A 20,172-nucleotide genomic window follows, 5' to 3' on the forward strand; every position below is an offset into this window, starting at 1 on the left:
GCGAGGAAAATTCCGCTCTATACAAGGCTAGACGTTCTTCAGCATAGGAATAAATCCAATTCATCCTGTATCTATGTTTTGTCCAACCCCGTTCATGCGGGAACGAGATGGAAGAAATATCCTTTAAAGGCTCTGGTTTACACTCAATCGAAAGTGACCTTTAAATGGTAGTCATAGGGTAGATTTTACATTGGCCGCGTTGTACATACGACAGTTTGGACGGTCTGACGTTTATCCTTTTCACCCCGCCGGCATAGGGCGAAATATTAGTTGCGTTTATGCCGTCCTGAGAATCGCCCGCTTCGTTTCCAAACCCAAAACTAATAAATAATAAAAAATACATATATTTTCTAACGATATTTGCAATATATTCTTCACTAAAAAGGCAGTGCGAGCCGCCGCGTCTTATTTTTAAAGTGTGTGATAATTTAAAAAAATAAATATGAAAACATCGTCGTTTTCTCTACGTGTTATGCGAAGGGTGAGTACGTAGATATAAGTAAAACTTTTAATGAGTTAAAGGATGAAATAGCCAACAGGTGCGCTCGCCTACGCAGGGGCTCAAGGCTCTACAGGTTGGAGGCTTTTATCATCGACTTTCACGGCCACACCCCTAGGCCATTATTTCCTTAAATATTTTCATTTGTAAATGTACATTAATTTAAAACAAATCAAATAAATCAAAAAGGTACGTACCGGAATTTAACCCTAATTAAAATTGTGGAGTATTGAATAGACTGAACCAAATTAGTTTCTAAAGAAAATTTATGATTTCAATTTAAATTTCATTTTTTAAATGCTCCAGTCTTCAATAGTTAATGAATATAAACGTTATTTTATACTATAAGTAGCTGACCCGGCAAACGTCGTTTTGCCATGTATATTATTTCTAGGAAACATTTTTTTAGTTCAATAAAAATAACTATCTACTATAATAAAAAAATAGGGGTTGATCGTAGAGGGATGACAACTAAGGGTTGTATGTATTTTGTATGCTGTATCATACAAAAATAAAAACGAAATGTTTTGTCTAAAAAATAAAAATTTAGGGGTGTTACCACCCTTAACATTTCGGGTATGAAAAATGCTGAATATGCATAAAAAAATTTCATAAGAATCGGTCGAGCCGTTTCGTAGGAGTATGGGAACAAACAACGAGAATTTTATATATGTATTACAAATTGAAACAACATTACGAGTCAATACAAATACTTTTTTAGATAATTCACCTAAATCATTAATAGTACAACAAAAAGAAATTCAGAATTAAAACCAGGACAATAAAATATAATGTAAGATGCAGAAAATTTCTCAATTCAAATTAAGTCATAGAAATCTTATAATATCTGGCGGTTTCATGCAAATACCTTAATTTTGTTTTTATATTAATTCCACCTTCCGGAACTATAAGAAAAACCCTTTCTCTATTCGTACTGTCGCATTTTAATTGTTTGTAGGCTGACGTTTATATAATAGGAATTGTTTTTTATTGATATACTTTATCAAATGAAATCACAATAAACTCCTGCTTACAATTCGCGTAAAACCGAAACATTCTTATTTAAAAATAATTAATTCTTATGCTTTTTAATATTTTCTTATACATCATTTATATGAAAATATGTAAATAACTTATTTTATTAAATTAGTTTTTTTCTATACCTAAAAAATATCATGAATATTTTCGTAATTACCTGTATTAATATTGAACAGTGTTAAAAAGAACAGTGGTTTAGCAAGCAGATACGTTCTCAACCCTGAAATCGTTGGTTCAATACTTGTAATCACCTTGTAATCACAATTGGATAATAATCGGCAAGCCGGTTAGTTTCTGTTTTACAGCTTGGACATAGACCTCCTTTAAGAGATTTCACTCTTCTCGGTGTCTAGCTTTAGTATTTACGTAGCCACATAGGGTCAGCTGCTTTACTTATATCATCTTCCCATATTTTTATTTGTCTTTCTCGTTTTCTTTTGTCATAGCGAGGAAGTCGCTTTTTCGTTCATTTCTCTTTGTCTTCTCTCATAATGTCTCCTGTTCATTTCCATTTCAATCTTTTACTAGTAGTCACAACATTTCTTAACTTTGTCATGTCTTTTATCTTCTAGTTTTACTCAATTTCGGACCTTGAACACTCCTTTTGATACTTTTTTGACATAGTTTGTTTTCTTGTTTATCAGGCACCGTAATAAACAGGAATCTAAGACTTTTCTAATAGAACATTTTGATCGGATTCTTGCACAAATTGGATTCTATCTATGCACGTAATTAATAGTTGGTCGTCGTGGGATACAGCATGTCTATTGTCTGTGTCAGAACCAAAAACAATCGACGGTGTGTGTCAGACGCTGATCAGTGATCACCTATAAAGTATATAAATGTTAGATAAAACTCTCAAGAATACAGATCCGACATCATATTCCGCGCTATTAACAAAAATGTAAAATCAATTCTGTTATGTAATCAAGAAAGGAAACCTAGCGAACAAAGAGAAAATTCAGCTCGGAAAAGTATTTGTTATCTATTTGAAATCAAATAGGGAAAACAAACAAAAGCTCGAAGAAGCCACAAGTCGACAGTTATGAGAAAAATTTACTCAAAATCAAAGCACGTATCGTAATATTAACTAAGATGAATTTATTTAATGCAAATCTAGTTCTTACTTACTTAATCGGTTGGGATACACAAAGTTAGAAATGTTTAAGAATGCCATAGGTTTATGAAGAATAAACCAATAATTAGAATATTACATTAGTTCATGGTCATTAATGGGATTGAGGCAGATACTGTGAACAAAACATTATACGACAATATAGTAAAGAAAAATCATATAATTTTCTACCTAAGTATACATAGGAATATTATTCTACTCTCAGAACTCCGGAAAACCCGATTTCCTCCCAAGAGCAATCAATCTAGGCACTTTTATAAGTCCAGCATTCATTTGAACTTTCTAGAACTTCGCTTATATAAAGAAAACGTTAGTATAAAATCCGTTTTATACATTAAATAAAATGTCTGTAAAATCTACATATTCTGAACGGAGGTTTCATATATTTAAGATAAAACGCGGAGTACAAATGCGTTGGAAACCCGAATATCTGGAGGTTTGCCTCCATATACGTGACTAGATTGTTAATACTTTAAATTTGGTTATAATAATATACAAACATCGTCCTAATAAGAAGACGATGTTTGTGTGTAATCAGCCTTCTGAATATTTAACCTCGAGTAGCTTCGTCAAGCCACAAAGAATAGATTGTGATAAACATCATATAACAATGTAATTAATTAAAAAAGTATGTAGAATATGGAATGCTCTCTGAGGCCGTAGTTTCGATCCCCGGCTGTACACCAATAGACTTTCTTTATATGTGCTCATTTAACATTCGCTCGAACGGTGAAGAAAAAAATGGTGAGGAAACCGGCTTGCCTTAAGCTTAGGTTTCCTAGAAAAGCGGTGCCGTTAACTTAATAACGGCCATCTTTACTTTTTAACATAATGCAAAAAAACAATCATTTTCGCTCGTCCAAGTCATGTTTCTACTTATTGTATTAATTAAATATGGGCACCGCTACACGCGAAAAACGTTTAACTAATGTTTATCATCGCTATGACGGCCGTCATGCAAATGACAGCACCGCTATTTGACGTTACGGTGACACTCAACGTTCTCTAGAAAACCTACTCCGATGTTATTTATAGACAACGTATGACGAGTGAAGTCACCCAACGTTACATTACGGCCGTTAGATAACGGCACCGCTTTTCTAGGAAACCTAAGCTTTAGACCCATAAAGTCGACGGCGTGTGTCAGGCACAGAAGGCTGATCGCCTATTAGATTGACAAATGATCTTGAAAAAGATACAGAAATCTGACGCCCAGACTTATAACGGTTGTAGCGCGACGATTTTTTAAAAATAATTTTATAAGTAAAACCGCGTTTAAGAGCAGGTATATGGATAAAAACATCCAATTCCATTAGTCTTATCGGCCATTGATTGACTCTGACGGGGCTGCACTGTCCAACAATAACCTTTCATTTCATTGCATTCATTTCACTAGTTTTAAAACCTGGATATGTCTGCAATTAAATGTTTAGCTAATAAAATTATTACCTTAGTTGCAGATGTTATTACACATAATTGTAATGGTATGCAATATTTGCGAGAACATCAATATATATTTTCAATGCATTTATGTAAAAATGTGATTTGAAATTTACACAACAGTAATCCCTCCTATAACACGCTAGATCGGTTCCGCGTTATAGAAAACGCGTTGTATTCTCACTTAACGCGTTTGTTTGACCGTACATAATGCGTTACACGTAAGTGATTCACGTTTAACTTTTCTTGTTAAATGAAATAGTATGAATGAAATATGTGCGTACAAATCATTATAAATATCACTATCCCCGCGTTATATAGGGAAATACCCGTGTCATACGGACTGAAATCGCGTAATATTAAAGTGTTATTAGTGCGTTATAAGAGTACCGTGTTATAAGGGTTTTTTTTAATGTAATAGGAGGCAAACGAGAAGGCTCATCTGATTTTAAGTGATACCCGCCGCCCATGGACATTTTGCCAGAAGGCTCGCAAGTGCGTTGCCGGCTTTTAAAGAATTGGTACGGAAATATATCAGTGGGCAGCTAGTTCCACATAGTGGTGCTGCGGGGCCAAAACTGCCTTAAGAAACGCTCTGTTGTGGAACGACTCAGCTGCTGGTATTAGTCCGAACAACTCCTCTGAACACTCTCCATGGTAAATGCGGTAGAATGATGCGGTTAACTGTACTTTCTTCTACGAGTGTAGAACGAACTAGAAGCCAAGACACACTTTTTTAAACATTTGAAAGGTCGAACGTAATTGCCAATCAAAGATTATTGATGCATAGGAGATTGAAGAGACATCTTGAACACGAAAAAGATACAACTTTATATAGATCGAATATAGAGAGTACAACCTAAAAAGAGATACATATACAGGGTGGCCAAAAAGTCGTGGATCAAACGCAAATAGGGGATAGATGAGGTCATCAGCGGCAAAAAATTGTTCGACGGGAGGTCTCTAAGGTCAACCCCTGCAGAGTTATGATTTATTTTGGTTTTTATATGAAAATTGACTTTTTTTACTAATTCTTCTTGAAAATATCTACATCCTGTATCTTTCTCATAATATCCACTAGATTAGTACTGATGAGTTCTTGCGTTAGACATACTATTTATAGTTGTTTATTGAGTGTATTCAAGATAATATTAAGTGATACCACCCTGTATAATAATAAAACCGAATACCGTACAAAGCGCCGTCGTTCGGCCATTACTCAAAATATTTGTTGCAATAGATTTTTCTACTAGGCTGGCTCTAGCTTTTAACCATTTAATTTCAAACATTCCAAATTCCCAAATTGTACAGTTTTAATAAAAATGTGTTTACTGAACAATGCATTACAATTTGTGAACCCTTTTAAGTAAAAAATACCTGTCGGGGTTCCCAGCTCTTACATACCAAACTTAATAGTTACAATAACATTTTTTTTTTCAGAAATTTTATATCTGTTAAACATCTTCTTCCAACAACCTATTAAAATCATCTTTTAAATGTTACACGGCGCATTATTCTTGGAGGCATGAGGCTTATTATAAGGCAACATCTGTTGACATTTGACAAATGATACTTAGTTGGAATTTCTAATGATTTAGAATCGATGTATTTAAATTATTATTTTTATTTTTTATGATTGGACAATTCACACCAATTGACCTAGTCCCATGCTAAGCTGGTGAAGCTTGTGTTATGGGTACTAGGCTACGGATATACATACATATAGATATACATTTAAATACATATTTAAACACCCAAGACCTAGGCACAACACCAAATGCTCATCACATCGATGTTTGTCTCAGCCGGGGATCGAACCCGGGACCCATGGATTCGCAGTCAGGGGTACTAACCACTAGACCAATGAGCCGTCAATATTATTCGTCGTTGTTCATTGTATAATAAAGAAATACTCAATAGCAATCAACTATATGCCTATATAAATATTGATTATATAATTTCATGATTTTCCTGCTATCTCATTTTGTTCATATCCAAAATACGAAGTAGGAAATAACTTTTTTATCCCGATGAAAATGGACAGAAACTTGACTATTTTCTATAATTATCAATTTGAATAATATTTTAGGCGTTGAATTGAACTGATGGTCAGTTCAATCATTTTGCTATCGTGTCCACAAAAATTTGGACAATGATATGACAGAAAAAGTAGAATAATCGCGCACACTGAAATGATATGACTACTATTTTTTTGAATTCTGAATGAATTAAAGGTATCTTGTAAAAAATTAGCTTATGGAAATACAATGTGGGATGATACATTATTTAATCTGAAATTTAAGTTAAAACTTATCTACTTTGTTTTTTTAATTGTTAAAATTATTTGGACTTCGTGAAACCTAAAAAGTAGTACCTGTATCTTTCTCATAATATCCACTAGATTAGTACTGATGAGTTCTTGCGTTAGACATACTATTTATAGTTGTTTATTGAGTGTATTCAAGATAATATTAAGTGATACCACCCTGTATAATAATAAAACCGAATACCGTACAAAGCGCCGTCGTTCGGCCATTACTCAAAATATTTGTTGCAATAGATTTTTCTACTAGGCTGGCTCTAGCTTTTAACCATTTAATTTCAAACATTCCAAATTCCCAAATTGTACAGTTTTAATAAAAATGTGTTTACTGAACAATGCATTACAATTTGTGAACCCTTTTAAGTAAAAAATACCTGTCGGGGTTCCCAGCTCTTACATACCAAACTTAATAGTTACAATAACATTTTTTTTTTCAGAAATTTTATATCTGTTAAACATCTTCTTCCAACAACCTATTAAAATCATCTTTTAAATGTTACACGGCGCATTATTCTTGGAGGCATGAGGCTTATTATAAGGCAACATCTGTTGACATTTGACAAATGATACTTAGTTGGAATTTCTAATGATTTAGAATCGATGTATTTAAATTATTATTTTTATTTTTTATGATTGGACAATTCACACCAATTGACCTAGTCCCATGCTAAGCTGGTGAAGCTTGTGTTATGGGTACTAGGCTACGGATATACATACATATAGATATACATTTAAATACATATTTAAACACCCAAGACCTAGGCACAACACCAAATGCTCATCACATCGATGTTTGTCTCAGCCGGGGATCGAACCCGGGACCCATGGATTCGCAGTCAGGGGTACTAACCACTAGACCAATGAGCCGTCAATATTATTCGTCGTTGTTCATTGTATAATAAAGAAATACTCAATAGCAATCAACTATATGCCTATATAAATATTGATTATATAATTTCATGATTTTCCTGCTATCTCATTTTGTTCATATCCAAAATACGAAGTAGGAAATAACTTTTTTATCCCGATGAAAATGGACAGAAACTTGACTATTTTCTATAATTATCAATTTGAATAATATTTTAGGCGTTGAATTGAACTGATGGTCAGTTCAATCATTTTGCTATCGTGTCCACAAAAATTTGGACAATGATATGACAGAAAAAGTAGAATAATCGCGCACACTGAAATGATATGACTACTATTTTTTTGAATTCTGAATGAATTAAAGGTATCTTGTAAAAAATTAGCTTATGGAAATACAATGTGGGATGATACATTATTTAATCTGAAATTTAAGTTAAAACTTATCTACTTTGTTTTTTTAATTGTTAAAATTATTTGGACTTCGTGAAACCTAAAAAGTAGTACCACAAAATTAAAATATAAAATCTAGTAGAATCTGTAGCATAGAAATGTCGCGTAGAATTTAACATGCACCAACGCTTCATAAAATATTACTCGAGACAAAATCGAGCTTTTCAAGGAACGTTTAGATGCTTTGACAAAGAAAAGCACCATTTTAAAATTATCACTTCAAAGCCCTCTTGCTCATTAATTAGGCACAAATTTCACAAAAGGTTCAAAACGAAACTTGTTTGATATAACGAAACAAAGTTAGATTAAATTCACTACAGATTCACGCATTAATTAATATATTTTCAGTTGGAAAACACATTTCAATTTTAGAATTGTTTTTATTAAAATTTATACGTGCGTAATTTTAACTTTATGATTAGTTTTATCTTTATATGTATTGTTTGTATGTATATATGTGTGTTTTAGTTAGGTTTGAGTCTGATACAGCTTTGTAACATTTATTCTCATAATAATTTTATTATTATTTATTACTTAAGATGTCATGTGGAACATGGTGTAATGGTTGCAGCTATTTACATACGTCGTATAAAAAAACATAGCGATTAAAAAGAGTCGCGGAGAGTTTATTGCCAGTTCTTCTCTTCCGTTCTATGCCCTTGATTTGAGAACTGGCAGTAAATGTAAAATTAGAAGCATTTCATGTATATTTTGTTTGACGTTCATAAGTGTACATTGTGCTACCTATATGACTAAATGATTTTGAATTTAATAGCTGGAGCATATTACTTTTTATTCCAAGCTTCCTTTCTTCTTTTAGGTAATCCGATATTTTGTAATAAGCTTTCTTAGAGAGCTTCTGTTTTATAAGTTTCTTAAATTTATTATGTGACAAGTTTACCACATCATTCGGTAGTTAATGAAAAAGCAGGCTTTGAAGTATTCTTAATTATCAGTTATTATCTTAAGAAACTATTGTTACTAACTCACTAATCAATCAATGGACTGTATTTGTCTAATTAATAAAATTATTATTATTATTATTAACAAAATAACACACCATACAACCTGTTTCGATGAAACTGCTCTTAGCAAGAGGATCCCCGTTTCATATCCTTTGTCTTCAATTTGCTTTGAGGGATGCAGATTTCTGAACTTGTAAGCTAATTTATATTTAGCGCACGTTTTGTATGGAAAATGCTGATCTGAAGAGGCCTTAAGTCAACAAAAGCTTCTTAGACCATCTATTATGTAGCCTTGACCGTGCATTCCGGCCTTAGTAAGCTTTCAAGGCATTTTAATTTTATTACTTAAGAACAAGTTAACAGCCCAGCCCTTGAGTGATCTAAAGTGGCTTTTGTATCATTGTTGCAAGTTAAATAACTTCACAACGCGTCATTGTATCAAATTTAACACAAAATAAACATTATTTATTTTATTTTGACAGTAAAAAAAATACAATTGATAATGATTTGATTTGATCCATTAACATACTTATTTGTTGTTATATAAGAATATATACCCTAATGATTGGGCCATAAGATTTTAAAACCATAGCAGATTATTTATTAGGAAACTATACAAATTATATTTTTTTATTCTGTGAATTTAACATTCATAATTTTGTTAAAAACTTACAATGACATACAATGAAAGCCTTGACTTGTTTAAGCTATCGCGAAATATGCTTAAAAGGAGAATTAATAATATCCACAGCGTTGAATTACCTGTATCATGAGCACACCCCACGTACATACCCTCACTTTCACATCATCACACAACTTACGTACTTAAATGTATTTAATATCTTTTAGTGCTTTTTTCCATAAATGTTTGAACATGTATAATATTTTTTTGTTATATAATTTCTGTTAGATGCAGGATTACGAAACAAATAAAAATAAGAAACCCGTCAAAAGGCTTCACAAGATGGCGTCGCCCCTAAGACGTACCATGATTATTTTTTTTAATTACAGCCTTGCGATTCTGTAACTCACTTTCGAACTCTGATAAACCATAAACTACAAGCTCCCTCCTTATCAGAATGCCAAATCGTAAAATGACTGCTTCACGACTGATTTGAGCGCGACCGCCGCTACGAAAACCGCTGAGAGAGTTCGAAAAGTGAGTTACAGAATCGCAAGGCAGAAATACATTTATTATTTTTCGATTAAAAACAGTCTCCGACAAAATTAATCTCCGAGAAAGTCAGACTGACTGGCAAAGACCATTTTGTGTGTAGCTGACGTCTAGAAATCAATATCTTTTAATTTCCGATGTTTTCAATAAATTGATGTTTGGCCATGTTTGCTCAATAATACTTTATTTTTTATATTATCAAAGGGCCTATTATTTATTTATAACAGTTTCCCACATCAAGTATAATATCTGCGATATATGTTACAAGCTATCTTATCTAAAACATATGACAATATCGGTAAACAGAAATGTTACAAAAAAAATATATAAAAAAAAACCAGCAAATCAGCGGATTACGTAAACTGAAACTCAAAACAACTTTATTCATAAAGGTAAACAAGTACAAGTATGAACGTCAGAAAAGAAGTTAATGTATGTTTAAGTATGAGATAGGCACTTAACAATGCTTTCTTTAAAATTGATCAGCCCACTACCGAATATATCCAGCTCCTGATAAGTACTGTTTAATCCTTGACGATCGCGAAGGTGCCTGAGCTCCTAGATTGGTTTTTGTAGACGGAATTTGGAAAATTCTGCTGATGTTAAACCTTAGTAATGAATAAGGGACGAAAATGTTAAAATCCGGTAGGAGTTTATTGTATTATATCATAGAAATGGGAGTTAAGATATAATTAATGCAACATCTAGTAAAAAATCAAATTCGAACATCTGTGTTTTGCGTTGACTGATCAAGTTTATTATGTCTACCCACATTTTCGTTGGTGTTTTGTTTTGTTATTTTATATATGTACCTACATCTGTGCGCTCTAATTTCTAATTTTTAATCTTAGTTTTAACTATTGTTTCTCATATTGTTGCAATTCTTATGAGAAATAAAGTTATTCCTAAACCTAAACCTAATTACAAAACTCAATTACTAGGTAATCACACTTTCACGCGATAAGTATATAAATTATGAAATGTTACCGGTTACCGATCCATTAGCAGAACATCGCTTCAATTACCGACATATAGGTCAATGTTAATGCAGTCTTTGACGGACGTACGTTATTGCCATATATAAGTACTTTAAACCGAAAATTTTTAATCCTTCCCTAGGTTTGCAAATCTATGGATTCTGAGATCGTCAAACTATCCAGATATAAACTCGCAAGTCACATAGAAATTACACTAGCCAAATTGGATTTCGAATCTACAGAGGAACTACTACTACATATTATCTTGGTATGACTTTGAGGTTTCAAAAACTAACACAGACAGTGCACGATAATAACAACTTTCATCTACACTCTCAAATACATGCGCATGCCACACACACTCACTCATTCATTCACTCATTCTTAATTTGTAACACTAAATTTTTTTTTTTTAACTGTTTTTAACATGTACCACGTAATAATCGTTTTCTAGTTACCCACAACACAGGGCCTTCCTAGTGTGGGGACTAGCGATATATGAATTCTGTCACAACCCTTTTGTTATAAATAAAGTTTTTATTTAGTATTTATTTATTATTATTATTTATGGAACCCAAATTCAGTTTTGAATCTACAGAATGACTACGTATTGTGGCATGACTCTCAGGTCCCAAAAAACGAACACAGACAGCACACGCATAAAACCACTCTCATCTACACTCTCAAACACACGTTCACACACCCATTCACGCACATACATTCGCACCTTTGACCACCCAATGACGTATACGACTTGTGTTTGATTAGTTATAACACTAAAAATACTTTTTTCTTAAAAAAGTTGTTTGAAATATGCTCCATGTCGTTTTTATTATTATTTTGAAATATTTCTAACTGTCCAATGAATAAAAACAAAACGATGCATTTATTCTAAAGAAGGAGATCGGCCTTTTTTGTGTTGTCATACAGTATGTGTCGAAGCACGTAATATGTAAAGGCATTCACACTTAGCGCTGTCTAGACTCGGAATATCACCCATTTCAGGGTATATAGCGACCCCTCCCGCATTTGCACAGATAGTAGAGCTTTAGTTTTTAGTCTTAATAATAATAATAAAAAATATCCTTATTTTTTTAAGGAAATAGCAAAAAGGTTAGTCGACATCACAGTAGATGCTGCCATATCTTGGGAACCTTGGCTAGAGGGACTCCTTTTAATAATATATTTTAGTTTAGTATTGTTAGTTATTGTTTTTTTGTTATTACATAAAAGACGTTACATGTTGAATTTATTATAGAAAATTTATAGTAATCTTCTTAAATATTTTGGAACTAAATATAGCCTATGTATCTGGAGGATAATGTAGCATTCAAATTATGAAACAATTTCAGAAATCCGTGTTTTACATTTTGAATTCTCTTTATTATTAAATATCTTATACTTTTATAGATTTTTTTTTAAAGACAATTCATACCAATTGACCTAGATCCATGCTAAGCTGGTGAAGCTTGTGTTATGGGTACTAGGCAACGGATATACATACATATTATAGGTAGATAGACATATAAATACATATGTAAACACCCAAGATCTAAGCACAACACCAAATGCTCATCACATCGATGTTCGTCTCAGCCGGGGATCGAACCCGGGACCCATGGATTCGCAGTCAGGGGTGCTAACCACTAGACCAATGAGTCGTTAGCACTATAGTTCTGATTGAGACTCAGATCGATACTTAATCCAATTAAAGGTTACGAAAAGAAAAACAAAAAAAAACTGTATTCAACATAATAAATTTTGTATTCAACTGTAATCATTCATCACAACCTTTCATAAACCTACATCAAAGAAACAAAATCGCCCTCGCGACCTTTTTCACCCTTTTTTGAAATGTTAGAAAAGCTTATTTTTGAAGTATTTATATATTGATAGTATCTTCATCTAGTTGCTCAACTTGTAATTTGTCCTTTACGACACAAAAACGTAAAAGTTTTATTAACAATTAAATATGTTGTTGTTTAGTTTGCATTTATTGCGCTCATCTTATTTAATATTTTTTTTTATTTTTAAAGACAATTCACACCAATTGACCTAGTCCCATGCTAAGCTGTTGAAGCTTGTGTTATGGGTACTAGGCAACGGATATACATACATATTATAGATATAGATATAAATACATATTTAAACACCCAAGACCTAAGCACAACACCAAATGCTCATCACATCGATGTTCGTCTCAGCCGGGGATCGAACCCGGGACCCATGGATTCGCAATATGTTTTATTTAGAGTAGTTACGTGCAACTCTCGAAAGATTATTATTAACCTAATAATTGTACTGATTTCTTAACGAAGTCTCAAATTTATGTCGTAGTATATGTTTATTCCATCGATATGCACATCGTCATTAGCGGGCTTAGTGGTAGTGATGTGGGTAAAGTGCGAGCACAAAAGACACGAATAATTGTCGTACAGTATTTAATTTAGATGGATTCCTATAAACGTTACAAATAACACTTTTAGCTTAAATTATAACGATCAGCGTGTTCAAGGCACCGATTTCACTTTAAATCACAATCTACTCAACCACAAACCACAGAACCAACTCGGTCCAACGTCTCATCACCACAATGCTCCACTGAATACTCAATCAAACCATGCGTTCTCTGAACGCACTGTCCAAAGGCATTTTCTTGGCTTTGATTGGTCGTAACAATATTTACGTTTGTTCGTTAAGTAATGATTCTAAATTATGAAACAATTAAATAATAATAAAAAACTATCAAATACTATCACAACCATTTGGCTCATGTTCGCGTCGTCAAGGATGTTATAAAGTAAACATCGTCCAATCGCACGAAATGGCGGACGACAGAACCCCAAGCACCTTACTGACCTCACAACCTGGTGGTAAGAGAAAACCCGGTAGACCGAGGAACTGTATTGGTGGGATGGAGTTGTCAAGGAACTCTCAACTAAATTTCGAAGTTTTCGTATAGATTGCGATGGCGAAAGATACTTACGGAGACATTGTACAGCCATTGGTGATGACGTGGATGATCAGTACCACTTGGTTCCATTTTTGTTTCTTGACACATACAGCCACATTCTGCAATTGTATTTGTTATTTAGCTTATTAGGAAAATGTATGGACACTACGTAACTCATTATCATGTTGCCATCAAAGTAATTAATTAATATTGACTGTATCGGGGAAAATTTGATAGTAATTATTATATTCAGCTGTAGCTGTTAACAGTATTTCGTTTATTGAAAAAATGTGTTTCATCGAGATAACAACTATATATTGTCATGATCGTAGAATAATGTCAGATTTGAAAAAAATCCAAAATCCACTTTTTATCATATTTGGATACTACATTGACTAAATATTTCGGCTACATTAAAAAGCTCCATGTTTTTTAAATTCCAAATCAGTCGGTAAAGTGACGGATTTGATAGAAGCATATGATTTTTTCTAAAAAACTGTGTGATTTAATGTTATTATTTTTATTTTGTTTCAAAACAAACCCTTTTGTTAGCTTGTACGCCAATTTTCATAATAAGAGAATATGAATTAAAATAGTTATGACAAAAACTAACATGATTATATTATTTTGAAATGGCTGCCCTGTAAAGTTTACTATTTGTCAGATCCGTCACTATTCTTCAACTATGACGATATGTTCAAACAGCTAAATTCCTTACCTAAAAAATTGTATTAAGTTAAATCATAATGACGATTTTCGGCCCTAATATGACATATATTACGTTGTAATGTATTCTTTAAAGTAACATCTTTTACATATTTTTAGGTAAATATGGCAGAAATATTTGTATGTGAGAGATGTTTGATACAAAAGGTCAAACTGTCGAGTTTCTAGTTCAGTCGGGTCTGTCAACTCTTTCGTTTGCAAAATTCATACTTTCAGTTACAACTGTTGCATTTTTCTTTGACCTACATTGTTAAAACAGCATTTTCATTGAAACCATTTGTTGTATACATATTATTTTTTTATATGCAGTAATAGGCATTCTTTCCGCTTATTGGTTTACCTGGGGCGACTTGTAATTATATATAACTAGCGGACCCGACAGACGTTGTCCTGTCTTAACTATGAATATTGATTTCAAATTGGTATAATTAATTAAACAATATTTAATAATTTTCCGCGCAATTTTTTTCTTTTTTTCTTTTATAAGAACCTTCTCCTGACAATTACAAATACAACAAAAAAAAATCAGACAAATCGGTCAAGCCGTTTTCATGTTATGTCGTGACAACGTAAAACGGGTTTCATTTTTATATATACAGGGTGGCCAAAAAGTCGTGGATCAAACGCAAATAGGGGATAGATGAGGTCATCAGCGGCAAAAAATTGTTCTACGGGAGGTCTCTAAGGTCAACTCCTGCAGAGTTATGATTTATTTTGGTTTTTTTATGAAAATTGATTTTTTTTACTAATTCTTCTTAAATTTCGAAAATATCTACATCCTGTATCTTTCTCATAATATCCACTAGATTGGTACTGATGAGTTCTTGCGTTAGACATACTATTTATAGTTGTTTATTGAGTGTATTCAAGATAATATTAAGTGATACGATATAACATTTTTTCAAATCATAAATTTTTCTTTACTTTGGACCCCACTGTGAAAAAAATTACTCCACCGAAAAGTGACCCTGTAATACAAGTTTTGGCGCATTTAATAGGGATTCTGAAAAGGTATTACACGTGGCCATGAGTCGCTCTTATATCTTTCTAAGAATAATTACAAACAACGATTCGGACTTATGATAGATTATTTACCTACCTGTGACCAGTACTGTGTGAATCGGACTAGACTCAAAAAATTGGACAGATGGCTGGAGGGTTACTTAGAGACCTCCCGTAGAACAATTTTTTGCCGCTGATGACCTCATCTATCCCCTATTTGCGTTTGATCCACGACTTTTTGGCCACCCTGTATAGATACATATAAAAAACAAATTATACATTTAATATTTTGAAATAATTTTTCAGTACTATGGTAAGCACTTCCATAGTACTGAAAATGTATGCCAACATTTATACTGCGTCCCAGGTTATGCGATAATTTGTCATATATTTGAGGCAGATTCAGCTTAGCTTAGGGTAATTTTTCGTCGTGTCGTGATAGATTACATAAAATACTAAAATGAAATCACTACTTTTTTTTAAGGCTTTTTTGGAGTCGCATCTGATGTTAAGTAATACCTCCTTCCTTGGACACTCTCAATTCCAGAAGGCTCGCGAGTGCGTTGTCGTCCTTTTAATAATTGGTACGCTCTTTTCTTGAAGAACCCTTTAACTTTGACGTAAACGTGCTGTTAAGCGTGCTACATTTCAGAACGGTATTTTTTATTAAATATGCACAGATATTAAATTATTATGTAATTTAACTAATGACTTGGAAAGATTTATACTCGCAAAATGTAATACAATTTAATTATAAATTTATGATGATTTTAACTCGTCTCTCTAAAACTTTTATAATTATTGAATATAATTGAGCTTCATAGTCTACGCAGCTACATTAAGGTTTGCGAATGACAGGTTTATAATGGACAGATTATACATAGGCTTTATACAAATAATTTTTGTAGTGCAATTTATTAAACTTACGTTGACACTTTTTTAACCTGGACTACAAAGGAATATACTCACGTGCATAATAAAGAGAATTAAATATAAATTAATATATTTTATTAAAATATAATTATGACAAATAGAATATTACTTTGCTTGTATTTTTTTAAACAAATACCGAAATGATAATTAATAGTTTTGCCAGAGTTGACATCAGATACGGAGGCGCGAACTTTGACACTTCAAAATTGACAGTTGACGAAAAAACTAACTGTCATACTTCGATGGATATTTGTTGTCGGCTTTCCATCTATGTTGTTTTTCTGTATTGACGGGGAAATTTGAAAATGTCGTCTAATTTAATTAAAAACGAAATTTTTACGTCACCTGTTTTCGTAACAACTGTTGTTGAATAAAAAGGTTCTATCATTAAAGGTCTAAAGGAAAATATGAGATTTAAATTGAGGCCATTGTACAAGTTGGACGTGACTTAACTATTGAGGCTAAAATAAAACACTTTTGTATTCTGTAATACTAGGGATAAGTTCGCACTAAACATATATAAAATCAACAATAAAATATCCTAAATAATTACTCTAATTCTTCCATTTGACGTAGCAAAGTACCAATGTGAAATGTACGTAAATATATTCAGAATCAATAATTTTTTATTGACGTTCATAATTGTACACTATGTTTAATTTATTTTTATTAAGTTTAATAAAAGTTTACATTGGTGTGTTAGGATCTTATGTATATGAAAAAATCATATTTTTTTACGCACCCCAAAGGTACATAAGTCATTTTAATTTTATATTTGTTTAATATTAATTCTAACACTTTGAACTTGAATACACATCTCTTCTGTCTTTGATAAAGATACAGAAATATACCCGATTGCTTATGGAACACACAAAGATTCTAAGAATAATATAATCATCACAAAATCGTTCTTAATTTAGCGTAAACGAATGTAAAATATCAGCAGTTGGCCTAGTGGCTTCAGCGTGCAATCTCATCTCTGAGATTCGATCACCAGCTGTGCATAAATTTACTTTTCTGTATGAGCGTTTCACGCTCGCTAGCGCATGTCTTGGATCTAAAAAATCAACAGCGTATATCAGGCACAGAAGGCTGTCTAAGTACTAGTCGGAAAAAAACAAATGATCACGGAACATATGAAAACTGAGGCAATACGCAACACATTTACAATAATAAACACAGTACCACTTATGATAGTCAGTTGAAGGTAACACAAAATGGTTTCATAATTCGTGATAAGGCATTATTTAATGTGAATATAAAATACAGTTGCGGCCTGCATGCGCTTGTTTATATATCTTTGTGACTGAGGATTGAGCCGCACTACGGAAACCTCCGCATTTATCGCGTTAAGAGAGAAAGCGGCGAATAAAAGCTAAATTATTATTGTAATAGTATTTTTTATCTGAACATTGGGATACAATCAAGAAAGTAGTTATTAATCGCGTTTGAAATTGGATAACGTTATATAGTAACTTAAAAGACCGGCAACGCACTTATGAGCCTTCTGAAATCATTGTTCATGTCTGATATGATATGTCAAAGTAACCTTTTTTGGAGATTTATTACACAACTTTGATTACACGCCCATTATTATTAATTTAAATGAACGAATGAATGAATGAATGAAAGAATGACTGAAGCCTTTATTTAAAACAACCAAGTTGTAATACCTAGTAACTGATCTTATGAATTTTCATATTTTGATATTAAATATTATAATTAATCTACTCAATCTTCCTTGGTGTTAGCTTGTCTTCCGATAAAGGCCTCCTTCAGATTTTTCTACTGTAGGCTGTCCTTCTCCATAGTGAGCTTTCTTTTGTAAGATCGTCTTCCCATCGGATCAATGGTCTTCCTCGGTTTATTTTGCCTTGTCTTGGATACCATTCTAAAATATCTTTAGTCCATTTACCCGTATTATCTATTATCATATAGCCTGCAGTTTCTCTTGTATCCTGGTAGTTCTACAACAAATATCGAACAAATACCGAAAATGCCTGTAAATTGCTCTATTTTTAGTCCTAGTTTTACCAAAAACCCCACTCTATTTCTTCCTTTGGAGAAAGGCTTTGTTAAAGTCTACCTATATATCTATAATTAGTTTTCATGTATTCTAGTTCGCAAATTCCAATTATATCCCAGTATATTTTCTACTAATTGTTCTAGCTCTATATGTTGATATGATGATTTAAGGCTTTTGACACTAAGTGTAATAAGGAGTTTTGAGTTTTGTTTTTCAATTTTATTCTTTTTTTGTTTTTCAGTATTTTTTTATTTTTCCTTGATATCTTGTTTTTTCTTTGTCTTTTGTTCTGGAGGGTTGTTGTCATTATCCCCACGGGGACTTACCGTATAAGGGTTTTTTGTTATTTTTCTTATTAATTTTATTTTTAATGTTTTTTTTCCGATGTTATCGATAAGCTTATTAAAATAGCTGATAGCGTATGATAATTTCAATTTCACTGGTTTTAAAAGATAATAATAATCCCGCAAATTGAACTTAATGGTTCACACTTTTGAGGTTCATTTCAAACGATATTGCGGTTAACCGCTCGCAGGAATAAGCGTAGTGCGGTCATTTGAATGTACAATATACAGGAAATATATAACAGTTGTTTACATAAGGCTGAGGTCGCTTGATAAACGAATTAAGTGTCGCAATAATATTTTCTTTGTAACTATATGTTCATCGTTCCACAACTGAGAGTATCTTAAGGCATCAATTGTGCCGCGGACGACCACTATGTTGAACCAGCTGCCCACAGTATTTCCGAATTAATTCGACATATGGTCCTTCAAGACAAAGCTTTCATCACCTTTGACAAGGTCAAACACAGCATTTGATTCACCGCCGTTGAACTTATCTAACATTTGGCGACACCAGTCCATGCGGTACTCTGGTACAAAGCTTCCTGACGCCTAAATGTTCGTGAAATATTTTTTGAACTTGACTCTCTTATCTTCTTCTATCATGCATCGCACAGCACTGATGTTATCTTCAGTAGTCGCTGTTAATGGACGTCCCTCACGCGGATCATCATTGAGTTAAACCAATAGTAAATAGTGGCACGAGATGGGGCTTCATTAAGAAATGCTAATCGCATCATATCAGCTTTGTTGTTGAGTAAGCCCACAACGAAAGTCATAATAAATTATTGAGCGAAAATTTTCTCGCGTTAGATTAATTATCACGTGTAACACATAGTTTTAGATTTGCCGCCAATTTACAAAAACAAATGAATGCAATACATTAGGTTACCAAAGAGTTCTAAAATTGAAATTCAAAAAAGTTTTCATTAGCAATATTTCTAACTGGCCAGTTCTAAACCTCTTCAGTGTTACCCACGTATTTATAATTGAGAAGTATCAACATCGATTAAAAATAAATAAAATAAAATAAAATAAAATAGCCTTTATTGCTGAACTTATTTTTACAGTAATTTTCTTACAAATACGTTTATAACTTTTAACAGTTTCTTTTCTTTTCATAAATCCGGTATCGGTAAACGGTCGTTTCTACATTTCAGCTTGTCTTTCGACATAGGCCTCCTCTAAAGATTTCCACTCTGTTCTATTTTTCGCTATGCGCGTCCATATTGGGCCCGCCACTTTTTTGATGTCGTCCTCCCATCTTCTAGTCTGTCTGCCTCTGTTTCTTTTACTATCTCGTGGTTGCCATTCTGTTAT

General features: G+C 32.8%; 1 protein-coding gene across 1 annotated transcript in view; it reads left to right on the top strand.

Annotated features, from left to right (window-relative positions):
• The first annotated feature begins 286 nt into the window (after nucleotides 1–286).
• LOC125048588 (calmodulin-A-like) overlaps nucleotides 287–20,172 on the top strand; it is a 156,796-nt gene continuing 136,910 nt past the window's right edge. Inside the window, exon 1 of the mRNA XM_047647333.1 lies at nucleotides 287–481. Within this exon, the coding sequence (XP_047503289.1) occupies nucleotides 443–481 (39 nt within the window). The 5' untranslated portion in view covers nucleotides 287–442. The remainder of the gene's footprint in view (nucleotides 482–20,172) is intronic.

Source organism: Pieris napi, chromosome 4 (assembly GCF_905475465.1).
Source record: "Pieris napi chromosome 4, ilPieNapi1.2, whole genome shotgun sequence".
NCBI classification, from domain to species: Eukaryota; Metazoa; Arthropoda; class Insecta; order Lepidoptera; family Pieridae; genus Pieris; species Pieris napi.